Source organism: Microcaecilia unicolor, chromosome 2 (genome assembly GCF_901765095.1).
Source record: "Microcaecilia unicolor chromosome 2, aMicUni1.1, whole genome shotgun sequence".
NCBI lineage: Eukaryota > Metazoa > Chordata > Amphibia > Gymnophiona > Siphonopidae > Microcaecilia > Microcaecilia unicolor.
Genome location: NC_044032.1, coordinates 229,904,981 through 229,917,317, shown reverse-complemented (window position 1 = coordinate 229,917,317; position 12,337 = coordinate 229,904,981). Strand labels below are relative to the sequence as shown.

General features: G+C 44.2%; 1 protein-coding gene across 1 annotated transcript in view; it reads left to right on the top strand.

Moving 5' to 3' along the window:
- Positions 1 to 5,792: 5,792 nt before the first annotated feature.
- Positions 5,793 to 12,337, top strand: part of SUSD1 (sushi domain containing 1) — a 326,856-nt gene continuing 320,311 nt past the window's right edge. Inside the window, exon 1 of the mRNA XM_030191973.1 lies at positions 5,793 to 5,883. Coding sequence (XP_030047833.1) covers positions 5,793 to 5,883 — 91 coding nt within the window. The remainder of the gene's footprint in view (positions 5,884 to 12,337) is intronic.

The following is a 12,337-nucleotide window of genomic DNA, read 5'->3' as shown; positions in this document are numbered from 1 at the left end:
CTGATTAACATTTTCCTATCTAACCAAATATTTGCATGGAATTTTCAAGAAGAAAGTAGCACCAACTGAAATGTAATCTATTCTTTAACTATTTTATGTTATACTGTACCTGCTGAACACCACCTTGGGTGAACCTCTTCATTAAGGCGATTAATAAATCCCAATCAATAAATACAATAGTGCTTAGGGCAGATGCACACATAACTCCAAATTGTTGCCAATTAACACCTCATAAACTAATTAATTTGCACCCACATCTGTCTTTGGTGCCCAAATTTGCATGCCCACGGGTAAGTCTTCATTCACAGCTGTGTCTTTTCTGCTCCTCCCTCCACTACTAATGCTGCTACTTATCATTTCTACAGGAATACTAGATGTTTACTGCATGTATAGAGCCATGATTTGAGACTCAAAAGCAATCCTGAAGAAGTGAATCTTTAGGTGTGATTTGAATATGGCCAGAGAGCACCAACTCAGGATGTGTGCTTCAGGCTTATGTAGAGTAAGATGAAAAGCACATTCAGGAGTTGAAATTTAATGTAGACAAATGCAAAATGATGCATATTGGGAAGAATAATCTGAATCATAGTTATCTGGTTCTAGGGTCCACTTTAGGAGTCAGCATTCAAGAAAAAGACCTAGGTGTCATTGTTGTCATACGCCTACATCTTCTGTCCAGTGTGCAGCAGCAGCCAAAAAAGCAAACAGGATGCTAGGAATTATTAGGAAAGGGATGAAAAATAAGATCCAAAATATTATAATGCCCCTGTCGCCATAAGTCAAAAAAGATATAGCGGAATTAGAAAAGGTTCAAAGATGAGCGCCCAAAATGATAGAGGGGATGGAACCGCTCCCAAATGAGGAAAGGCTAAAGAGGTTAGGGCTCTTCAGTGTGGAAAAGAGATGGCTGAGGGGCAGTATGATTGAGGTCTACAAAATCCTGAGTGGTATGGAGCGGGTGGAAGTGAATCAATTTTTCACACATTCAAAAAGTACAAAGACCACAGGGGACACTCAATGAAATTGCATTAAACTACTTTTAAAACAAACAGGAGGAAATATTTTTTCACTCAAAGAATAGTTAAGCTCTGGAACTTATTATCGGAGGATGTGGTAATGCTGGTTAGCATATCTGGGCTTAAGAAAGGTTTGGACAAGTTCCTGGAGGAAAAGTCCATAATCTGTTATTGAGATGGACATAGGGGAAGCCACTGGTTGCCCTGGGATTGGTAGCATGGAATGTTGTTACTAATTGGGTTTCTTACAGGTACTTGTGACCTGGATTGGCCACTGCTGGAAGCAAGATACTGGGCCTGATGGACCATTGGTCTAACCCAGTATGGCTATTCTTATGTTCTTATGTCCATGGGGCAGAGGTGTTATCTATCTGAGCTAAATACAGCAACAACAGAAGAAACCCCACCACTCAAATCAGAACACACAAATGCTTTATTTAATCATAATCCAATGGTCGACTTGCATCTATGATGCAATTTCACAGGAATCTGCTGAGAACAGTTGAAGGTAAGAATATAAATCATTTTAAGTGGTGTTCTAAAATGCTGGATTATGGATTAATAAAACCATTATAGAGCATCCTAATATAGGTGCCAGCTTTCTTCTATTCTGGATTAGAATATGAGCAATTCAAGCAAGATTGTCCCAGAGTCACTTTTTTAGGTTGCTAGAAATGGTAGAGCTATAGAGTTCATCATTTTTTTTCAGCATCCATTATGGGCGTGTTTGATTATAAAGACAGTAGCGGATAGTGGAAGGAGTCTGCATTATGTGTGATAAGCAATCGTAACAAGAAACAAAGAAATATTACCGTGGGAAATTTGATAAGACAGTGGTCAATGAAAAAGCCAACGGTCCAAAACATTCTCTTTGGGCTGAATGAAAAGATCAAATGCAGTATCTAACTTATTGATCAGTAGCTGCCAGAAATATTTTTCATGATCATTTGTAGGCCAGGAGAGAAGTGATTGAAACCCATGCGTTGGTGTCCACGATACTGAACTCATATTGATAGATGTATAATAATCTGCTGTTAAGGGCTACTGGATTCTGAGCTGAAAGTTAAAGCTTTCTGAAAACTTACTTCTTCAACAAGGCCTACAATGAACACCTATAATCTCACTAAGTTACCTCACCAACCCACTCAATTATGAAAGCTCACCTTATACAACTATCCTAATCACTCCCTTCCTTCTTCCCTCTTCCCTTCCTTGATCGTTACACATTACTAATTGTATCTGATATCTTGTTACGATAATGTCAACAAATCTATGTAAGCCACATTGAGCCTGCAAATATGTGGGGGAATGTGGGATATAAATGCAATAAAATAAAAAAAATAAAATAAAATAAAAGCTAAATAGCTACAATAATTATTTAGTTCCCCTTTTTAAATTGTATTGTTAGTTTGGAAAGAAAGTGGCAATAATTTTCCTAACATTCCATTTAGGGGATAGGTCAATACTGAATACATCTGTCATCAGAATTCAGTAAAATCATCAGTCCTCTATGACTGTAAGATGAAGATGATAGCATTTATAAAACAAATAAGGAGAGTAAAACCTGTTTTCCAATGTAGGTGAATTGAATCATATGGTGATGACATCTGCACCATTGCAAGTCAGTGAAAAGCTAATTTTAATGCATAATAAACCAGAACTGGTTAATTCTAACTTGTTTGAACAGGTGTGCTGATACTTCAAATTCGTATATGAGTACAGTGGGGGAAATAAGTATTTGATCCCTTGCTGATTTTGTAAGTTTGCCCACTGACAAAGACATGAGCAGCCCATAATTGAAGGGTAGGTTATTGGTAACAGTGAGAGATAGCACATCACAAATTAAATCCGGAAAATCACATTGTGGAAAGTATATGAATTTATTTGCATTCTGCAGAGGGAAATAAGTATTTAATCCCTCTGGCAAACAAGACCTAATACTTGGTGGCAAAACCCTTGTTGGCAAGCACAGCGGTCAGACGTCTTCTGTAGTTGATGATGAGGTTTGCACACATGTCAGGAGGAATTTTGGTCCACTCCTCTTTGCAGATCATCTCTAAATCATTAAGAGTTCTGGGCTGTCGCTTGGCAACTCGCAGCTTCAGCTCCCTCCATAAGTTTTCAATGGGATTAAGGTCTGGTGACTGGCTAGGCCACTCCATGACCCTAATGTGCTTCTTCCTGAGCCACTCCTTTGTTGCCTTGGCTGTATGTTTTGGGTCATTGTCGTGCTGGAAGACCCAGCCACGACCCATTTTTAAGGCCCTGGCGGAGGGAAGGAGGTTGTCACTCAGAATTGTACGGTACATGGCCCCATCCATTCTCCCATTGATGCGGTGAAATAGTCCTGTGCCCTTAGCAGAGAAACACCCCCAAAACATAACATTTCCACCTCCATGCTTGACAGTGGGGACGGTGTTCTTTGGGTCATAGGCAGCATTTCTCTTCCTCCAAACACGGCGAGTTGAGTTCATGCCAAAGAGCTCAATTTTTGTCTCATCTGACCACAGCACCTTCTCCCAATCACTCTCGGCATCATCCAGGTGTTCACTGGCAAACTTCAGACGGGCCGTCACATGTGCCTTCCGGAGCAGGGGGACCTTGCGGGCACTGCAGGATTGCAATCCGTTATGTCGTAATGTGTTACCAATGGTTTTCGTGGTGACAGTGGTCCCAGCTGCCTTGAGATCATTGACAAGTTCCCCCCTTGTAGTTGTAGGCTGATTTCTAACCTTCCTCTTGATCAAGGATACCCCACGAGGTGAGATTTTGCGTGGAGCCCCAGATCTTTGTCGATTGACAGTCATTTTGTACTTCTTCCATTTTCTTACTATGGCACCAACAGTTGTCTCCTTCTCGCCCAGCGTCTTACTGATGGTTTTGTAGCCCATTCCAGCCTTGTGCAGGTGTATGATCTTGTCCCTGACATCCTTAGACAGCTCCTTGCTCTTGGCCATTTTGTAGAGGTTAGAGTCTGACTGATTCACTGAGTCTGTGGACAGGTGTCTTTCATACAGGTGACCATTGCCGACAGCTGTCTGTCATGCAGGTAACGAGTTGATTTGGAGCATCTACCTGGTCTGTAGGGGCCAGATCTCTTACTGGTTGGTGGGGGATCAAATACTTATTTCCCTCTGCAGAATGCAAATAAATTCATATACTTTCCACAATGTGATTTTCCGGATTTAATTTGTGATGTGCTATCTCTCACTGTTACCAATAACCTACCCTTCAATTATGGGCTGCTCATGTCTTTGTCAGTGGGCAAACTTACAAAATCAGCAAGGGATCAAATACTTATTTCCCCCACTGTATATTGAAAAGGGTTGGTTATGCCCAGTGGGGATAAGATGGAAACCCCGTAGGCAGTTTTTTAAATTTGTACCTGTAGAACTGCAAGCTAATTTAAAAAAATCCATGGACCACCTTTACAATAATACCTGTGGTTATTGCACCTCCTTTAAAGTGTGCAAAGTATATGCAGGATTTTAAAATGAAATCTCTGTGTATTCTTCACCGTCTTCACCCACATCCTTTTTTTTCTGTGAGTTTCTGTGAGTCTGATGTGATGTCAGAAACAGAACGAAGCCTTCACGGGAAGAAGAGGACCTCGGCTGGCGGGGATTGGGGTCCCCCGCCAGCAAAGGTAGCCCACGGCAATGACGGCAGTGGCGGCAGCGGGGGAGGGTTGGCAGCGGGAGGGGGGTTGAGAGGGTTATCAGCAGGGGGGGGGTCAAAGTTGTTGCTGGTGGTGGCAGCGGCGGTGGCGGAGGGCGGCAATGGCGGGGCGGGGGGAGTATCGGCAATGGCGGGGGGGCTAAAATATGCCCCCTTACCTCGGGATCTGGACCCCCCACCTGCCAAAGTCTGGCTATGCCCCTGGCAGGGGCGTAGCTATGTGGGGCCATGGGGGCATGGGCCCCCGTAGATTTGACCCTGGCCCCCCCACCGCCAACCCCTTCGACCCCCCTCCTGCTGCCAACCCTCCCCCACTGCCGTTGGGTACCTTTGATGGCGGAGGTCCCCAACCCCCGCCAGCCGAAGTCCTCTTCTCTGTCGCGGCCACGTTGCTGATCTGCAAGGGCAGGCTTCTGTTTCTGTGAGTCTGACGTCCTGCACGACGACAGACTCACAGAAACAGAAGCCTGCCCTTGCAGATCAGCAACGTGTACGTGCAGGACGTCAGACTCAAAGAAACAGAAGCCTGCCCTTGCAGATCAGCAACATGGCCATGCTGGAGAAGAGGACTTCGGCTGGTGGGTGTTGAGGACCCCCGCCAGCAAAGGTACCCGACGGTGGCGGCGGAGGAGTGTTGGCGGCGGCAGGAAGAGAGGGTCGAAAGGGTTGGCACTGTGGGGGTCAAAGGTGGTGGTGGCAGCGGGGAGGTAAAAAATGGTGGTGGTGGTGGGTGTCGGCGGCGCCAGGGGGGGCTAAAATGTGCCCCCTGACCTCGGGCTCTAGACCCCCCCTCCCGCCGAAGTCTGGCTACGCCCCTGCTTGCAGAGCACCCAGCAGTAAAGGCAAAACTCTCTCAATTCACACAACTGGAGCCAGTAACAAACGCTGGGCTGCTGCTGCAGCCTCCTCCTCACACACTTTGCCTCCCCTCCCCTCTGAATCTGTGATGCGAGAAGGATGTTTCCTACAAGAACACACCATCTGAACGAGTTTATCAGCACTCCTCAGGAGGAGGCAGAGAGAGGGCAGGGGGAGGGCCCTTGGGAAATGCAGATAAAAGGGGGTCTCTAAGGTCGTGCACAGAGCACGACCTCGGTGATGCAGGGTGCAGGGCTCCACCCAGGGGAGCTGCGGGTATCTCTGCTCCTGCTGCTGCTCCTTCTGCACGGATCCTTCCGCGGGCTGCGCAGTAAGTACCTTTGCCCTGCAGTTCTAACCGGCTGCGAATAGATCTTCAGGGCGCCTGGTCTCACCTCTCGCTAGCAGGTTTGAATACTGGGAGAAGCAAGAAAATAAACACACGTCACTTCTTTCGGACTTATTTTATTGTTGTTCAGCTTACAATTTTTTTTCCCTCCAGGAACCCCCCCTCCAACATTCCAGAAAAAGTCAATTTCTGGCATTATTTGCACTGCCGGGATGCGGTCTGATATTGTCCTTGAGTAGTGGTGTAGCTGTTTGCCCGTTGTCAAAACAGAGTGCTTTGCCCCGTGTGATATGTAATTATTACTACTATAAATCATTTCTACAATTTTGCGTTCTTCTTGAGCAGAGTTCTTCGTACAGTAGCAAGTTCTTTCTAAGCACTTTCATTTTATGCCACGGACGGTTCTGTTTATCTCTGCTCTGGCGGCTACCTGGTGGGACAGTTTTAAAAGGGGTTTTGACAGTATGTTAACCTGACATGGAGCTGCATTGAATTTGAACTGGCGTGCTGTAGGCAGCAGACAGCATCAAAACAGTACAAAAAACTAAAACCACTTATTTCCTGAAGTGTAGAAGTCACTCTGTATTTATGGATACTGTATTGTACTAATACTTTGCCTAAAAACGCAAGATCAGCTAGGGCTTTTCAACCCCCTCCTACAGGCACACCTAGCCAATTGGGTTTTCGGGATCAGTACAATTTATTTATTTATTTGGATTTATTTACCGCCTTTTTGAAGGAATTCACTCAAGGTGGTGTACAGTATGAGCAATAGGCAGTTACAGCAGTCAAAATATTCAACTAACAATACAAAGTATGTCATGGTATACTATTTGCAATGTCAACCCAAAACGTAATAGAACATTATAATTGATAGTGATGGATAAGGCAAAGTTGTAACATATAGATGGGTAAGAAAGTAGGAAGAGTTAGAAAGTAAGGTGACTGATTTGAAGAAAGTTGCACACGAGGTCAGAGAGATGGTTAAATATTATCTCAGCTACAGTAGGAGTGGATAAACATGTCCCGCTGCAGTATGTGCAGCCCGAGTCACTCGTGTGCGTGAGTGAGACTAACAAGTTAGTTACTTCTTCCATTAAAGGCCTGGTTGAAGAGCCAAGCTTTCACCTGCTTCCTGAAGTAGAGATAGTCTTGTGTTAGGTGGAGCCTTTCAGTTTGTAGCGCTATAAAAATGCTAAATAGTAGTAGTAGTAGCAGTGCATTCCAGAGTGTGGGGGCTACTCTGGAGAAGGCTCGCTTGCGGGTATCACATCATGTAATGTCTTTTAGAGAGGGTGTGGTTAGTGAAAGTCATTGGGAGGACCTTAGTGTCCTTGGCGGTGTGTGGAGGATCATCCCATTCTTCAGATACTCAAGGCCTTGAAGATCAGACAGAGTTTTAAATTTAGCCTTGTATTGTACTGGTAGCCAATGAAGTTTTTGCAAAAATGGTGTGATGTGGTCACATTGGTTGCAACCTTCTATGAGTCTCGCTGCTGCATTCTGAATCAACTGGAGTTGGTGCAGGCCCTTTATAGTCAGATCATTGTATAGTGCATTGCAGTAATCCAGTCTTGATGTTATCGTGGCATGCACAACTGGGATAAGATTTACCTTCTCGATGTAAGGAGAGAGGCAGCGTAGTTGTTGCAAATAGTAGAAGCAGCTCTTAAAGGTTGCTTGGATTTGGGGAATCAGAGTAAGTGTTGAATCCAACTGTATTCCAAGGTTCCTGACTTGTGATTTGAGGGGGAGTTCATACTTCCCAAAAGGGATTTTGATGTCAGGTGTGTATCCACTTGTGTTAGGGACCCAGAGAAGCTCGGTTTTACTTGGGTTTAGCCTTTCTTCTAGTGAAGCCATCCCTTCTCCTGTACCTTATCTAGTTCTGCTGTATGCTTTTTGAGATGAGGTACAGAGAGCTGCACACATTCAAGATGTAGTCACATCATAGATTAATACAGAGACGTTATGATATTCTTATTATTCTTTCCAACCTAATAGAATGTTGGAAAAAATATACATAAGCCAGTCGATAGTCAAAAATATGTAAGTGGGCAGAAGAGGCTCCTGCCCATTCAAATTGTGCTCTGTGGGTCGACCAGCCATTTTGGTACTGGGTCACACAAGAAATTACGCAGCAGAGTTGGGGAGGAGCCGGCAGTTATGCAGCTGCCAACAACATTCAGTGCCAGTGCCCGCATAGCCAAACAGGCATATAGGATCGCTCAATATTTAATCACCTCTCTCTGACCTCATGTGCAACTTTCTTTAAATTAGTCGTCTTATTTTCTGACTCCTCTTACTCTTACCTATCTGTGGGCCCTGATTACTAAAGTGTGCTAGCATTTTTAGCGTGTGCTAAGAATTAGCACGCACTAATGCTAGAGAAAGCAATCACTAATTTTTTTTTTTAAACTTTAAATTGTTTATTGAAAAAACAAATATTCCATAACAAGTAAACATCACCCCACCAAAACAAATTACCAACACAGATTACCCCCCATGGCCCTCATAGGAGCCCTCTATTACATCCCCAAGCCAAGAATGCACAAGTGTATAGTTTTATGCATAATATTCCCATCCCCCCCTAAAACTCCCCCTCCCCCCAACCCAAATGCTAGCGCGCCTACAGCGTGGGTTAGTAAACAGGGCCCTATATGTTCCATCTTTGCTTATACCCTATGCTGTCTGTTAAAATGTTTTATTACGTATTGTGTTGACATAATGTAGCATACTATGCCATAATTTGTATTATTTGAATATTTTTACTGCTGTAATTGTCTGTTGCTTATGTTTGATTTATTCTTACTGTACACTGCCTTGAGTGAAATCCTTCAAAAAGGCAGTAAATAAATATAGCTAGCAGCCTTAACTATGCCCACTTAGCTATGCAGCTGCTGGCACTGAATATCAGCTGACATCCACATAATTTTCAGGTACCAGCCTAAAGTGTCCCTGTCCTCTGTTGAAGTACCATGAGGTTGCCCTAGAGGTCGAGACAACCATGATGGTGCAGCCTCAGATATTCAGTACTGGGGCTTGGACATGGCCCAGCATTGAATATCCAGGGCTAATTCTGCCCATGGCGGTCAGCATTAAAAACAAAAACACTGACCATCACGGGCTGAATATTGATTGGAAGGGCTCAAAAACATCTGTCTGTTGGCAAGATATCTCTCTGAAAATTTATCAGAATGGAACCAAATTTAATATTGGTGAACAACAAAAGACAAAACGTATCGCGTTTGAAAATGGGCCAGATTGAATTGAGGGTTCCAGAGAAATAAAGGTCCCCCTCCCCCAAATGGCTTAATGTATTCCTGTGGGAGAAGCAGTTACAGCAGCTGTGGCATATACAGTGTATATATCAATTCACTGTAGCACATTAGTTAGGGAATTACACCTTAAACTGCTCTGCCTTCTCATCTGATATATACACACACACACACACACACACAAAACTCCCACTCCTCTTCCTGCTGCCTCTCCTCTGTCCCTTGTGTGCTGGACTGGTTCAGATGTGCATTTTATTTTCTTTGTTGTAAATTCTACTGTGCAACCTAGTGGGTGAACCATGTAGGTATCTTGGCACTGTAATGACTGAATCATGTACCTTAATAGTTGGTATGCATCTTGGCACCTAATGACTGAACTGTGTAGTTTCTTACTGGTTTAACCAGGAGGTGCAGCTATCTAGTTAAACCCCGCTGAGCTGACTATCTGCCAGTATTCAGTGGTACTTAACCGGGTACGTTGCTGCACATTATATGTGACAGCCACAGCATTGGTTAATGCCGGGGCAGTCTGGGGACAGAGCTTGGGCGGATCTGGCACTTAACCACTTAGTGGTGATATTCAGTCCACTAACTGGTTAAGAAGTGCATAAAGTTAGGACAACAAAAAGGTTGTCCTAACTTAATGCCTGGATATAGCCTGACATTGAATATCTGGAATTAATTCAGCCTGCCAGTGACTTAAAAAAAAACTTGTCCACCATGGGATGAATATTGGATCCTATGTGTTCAGCCTCCTAGTGGTGGAGAAGCATGGCAATTCATGTAGCCTTGGTATAGTGGTTAATTTGGTTAATTTATTTAATCCATTCTTTCAAATCTTTTGAGAGTGACATCTAGTGGTTTGATGTAGTATCACACTTGTTTCATTTTGTAACCCAGCCGAATGTTTGGGTACCACCCCTTTCTAAACATCCCTCCCCTCTTTCCTTTAGGTCATATAGAGACGCACACAGGAAATACACATACAAAAACATGCACATAGAGGTAATGCAGATGTAAATATATATACTGTGGTTTAGAAAAGCCAGTGAAAACACACATAAAGTTAAAAAAAATGAGCCAGATTGTCTGGGACTTATACCACCTTTTATTATTTTGTGTCAAGGCAATGTCCAACCTATGCCATTCTTAAAATATAGAGTCACTCTACCACCAGTTCAGATTGCTGTATCATTCCTATATATTTTGTACTCTGGAATTAGCGTTCGTGTTTATCATCTTTTCCTTATCAGTCTAGACTAGCTTGGAAAGAGACTAAGTCCTTGATTCTGTAAAGGTTGCCCAAATTTGTGAGCCCAAAGCAGATGTGCGTGCAAATTAATGAGTTAATGAGGTGTCAACAATCAATAATTGGAGTTAATTGGCCTCAATTTGGATTTGCGTGCGCATCTGGCCTAGTCGTTATTCTTTTTGAAGTGATTCTATATTGAATTTTCAAAAGAGTAATACAGTAAATATAAAGCTCAAATCAAACATATGCTTAGCAACAACAGTATAAAGGGAAACATACTGCTTTAAATATAATGCATTTTAGTAATAGTAGTATTGCTGGGAAAACAAGCAGAGGGGGCAGTTGATGTCCTTAAACTTTTCCACAATAAGTATCAAAAGGTGCTCAAAGTTTCTTAAAGTTGGAGAGATTATGAACTTGAACAGCGGCAGCCTCTTTGCAGTTTCTAGTGATACATAAATGATTCCACCATTCATGCATATTAAGATTAGAGTTGTTTTGCCAGTGATAAACAATGAGGTGGGTAGCAATGGCCAACATTATGTCAAAGAGTTTACTAAGGTGATCAGGAAGGATTAGTCCTAGAGTGGAGGAACGTAAAATATTTATCTTGTAAGATACGTTTACCTTGGCATCAATGAGTAGGATTGTGGATATTCTTTTCCAAACCGCTGACCAGTAGCTATTCACAATAAACAGTAGAATAGGACGTACGAAAGAGATCCTTTAGCTCCAGAACAGGACCAACATGAAGGTGGACGATGAGTCCTTGTGAACGTCACCATTTTAGAAGGAGTCCAATACACCTTATGCATAATGAAGAAGGAGGATTGTGTAACCCTAGCAGTCAACGATGACTGTTTTTAGACCAGAATGCTTGCCAGTTTAAACTGTCTGAGTGAAGATCAAATTCTTTTTCCTAGGCTTTTTCCAATTTTGTACATGGGTTAGGTACGTTTTCATGCAATTTCTTATAATAGAGGCTTTTTTGCTGCTGAAACATAGTGCTTGACAGAAGGAAAAGAGATCAGGGTTTGCTGATGAAAGACATATTTTGAAGGATTTGATAAGCAACTCTAACTGAAGCCATCCTATATAATAATTCTCACCTCCAGCGTTCTAATGTGCCTGGTACCGTGGTTACCTCGGAGGTGGTCTGCTAGGCAGTTTAGAATGCACTGACGTCAGTGATGTCACTGACAGCTGATTCCAAGGCAAGGGGCCTCCCCCTGCCTGGGAAACAGCTGTCAGTGCCCCCCCTCGGCGCAACACCCAAGCCCCTGCCCTGCAAAACCGCGAGCCAGGCAGGGGGAGGAGTACCGCGTGTTTCCCTACTCCTCCCCCTGCCTACCAATCAGCTCTCAGTGCCCCCCCCCCTCGGCGCAACACCCAAGCCCCTCTGCCCCAGCGCAGCACCCAAGCCCCTACCTCCTCTTGACGCATCACCCAAGACCCTCCCCCCGGTGCATCACCAAAGCCCCTACCCCCCCTCGGGTACATCAACTCCCTCGCCACCTGCAGCCGCCAATACTAACGCTGTCCGGCCGCTGCTGCTTCTCCTGTGGAGCAGCAGCGGCCGGTACAAAAAGAAAAAAGCCAAAAAAAGATTTTTAACCTGAAACGCGGCTCTGTTGTCACTGCAGCTGCTCCTCCTCTCCCCTCCACGTCACTGCCCCTGCAGGAAGACCCCGGAGGAGTGCAGCGACGTCAGAGGGGAGAGGAGGAGTGGCTGCAGAGATGACAGCCAATGTCAGATGGCTGTCTACGGAGCCGTGTTTCAGGTTTAAAATCTTTTTTTGGCTTTTTTCTTTTTGTACCGGCCGCTGCTGCTCAACAGGAGACGCAGCAGCGGCCGGACAGCATTAGTATTGGCGGCTGCGGGTGGCGAGGGGGTTGATGTGCCCGG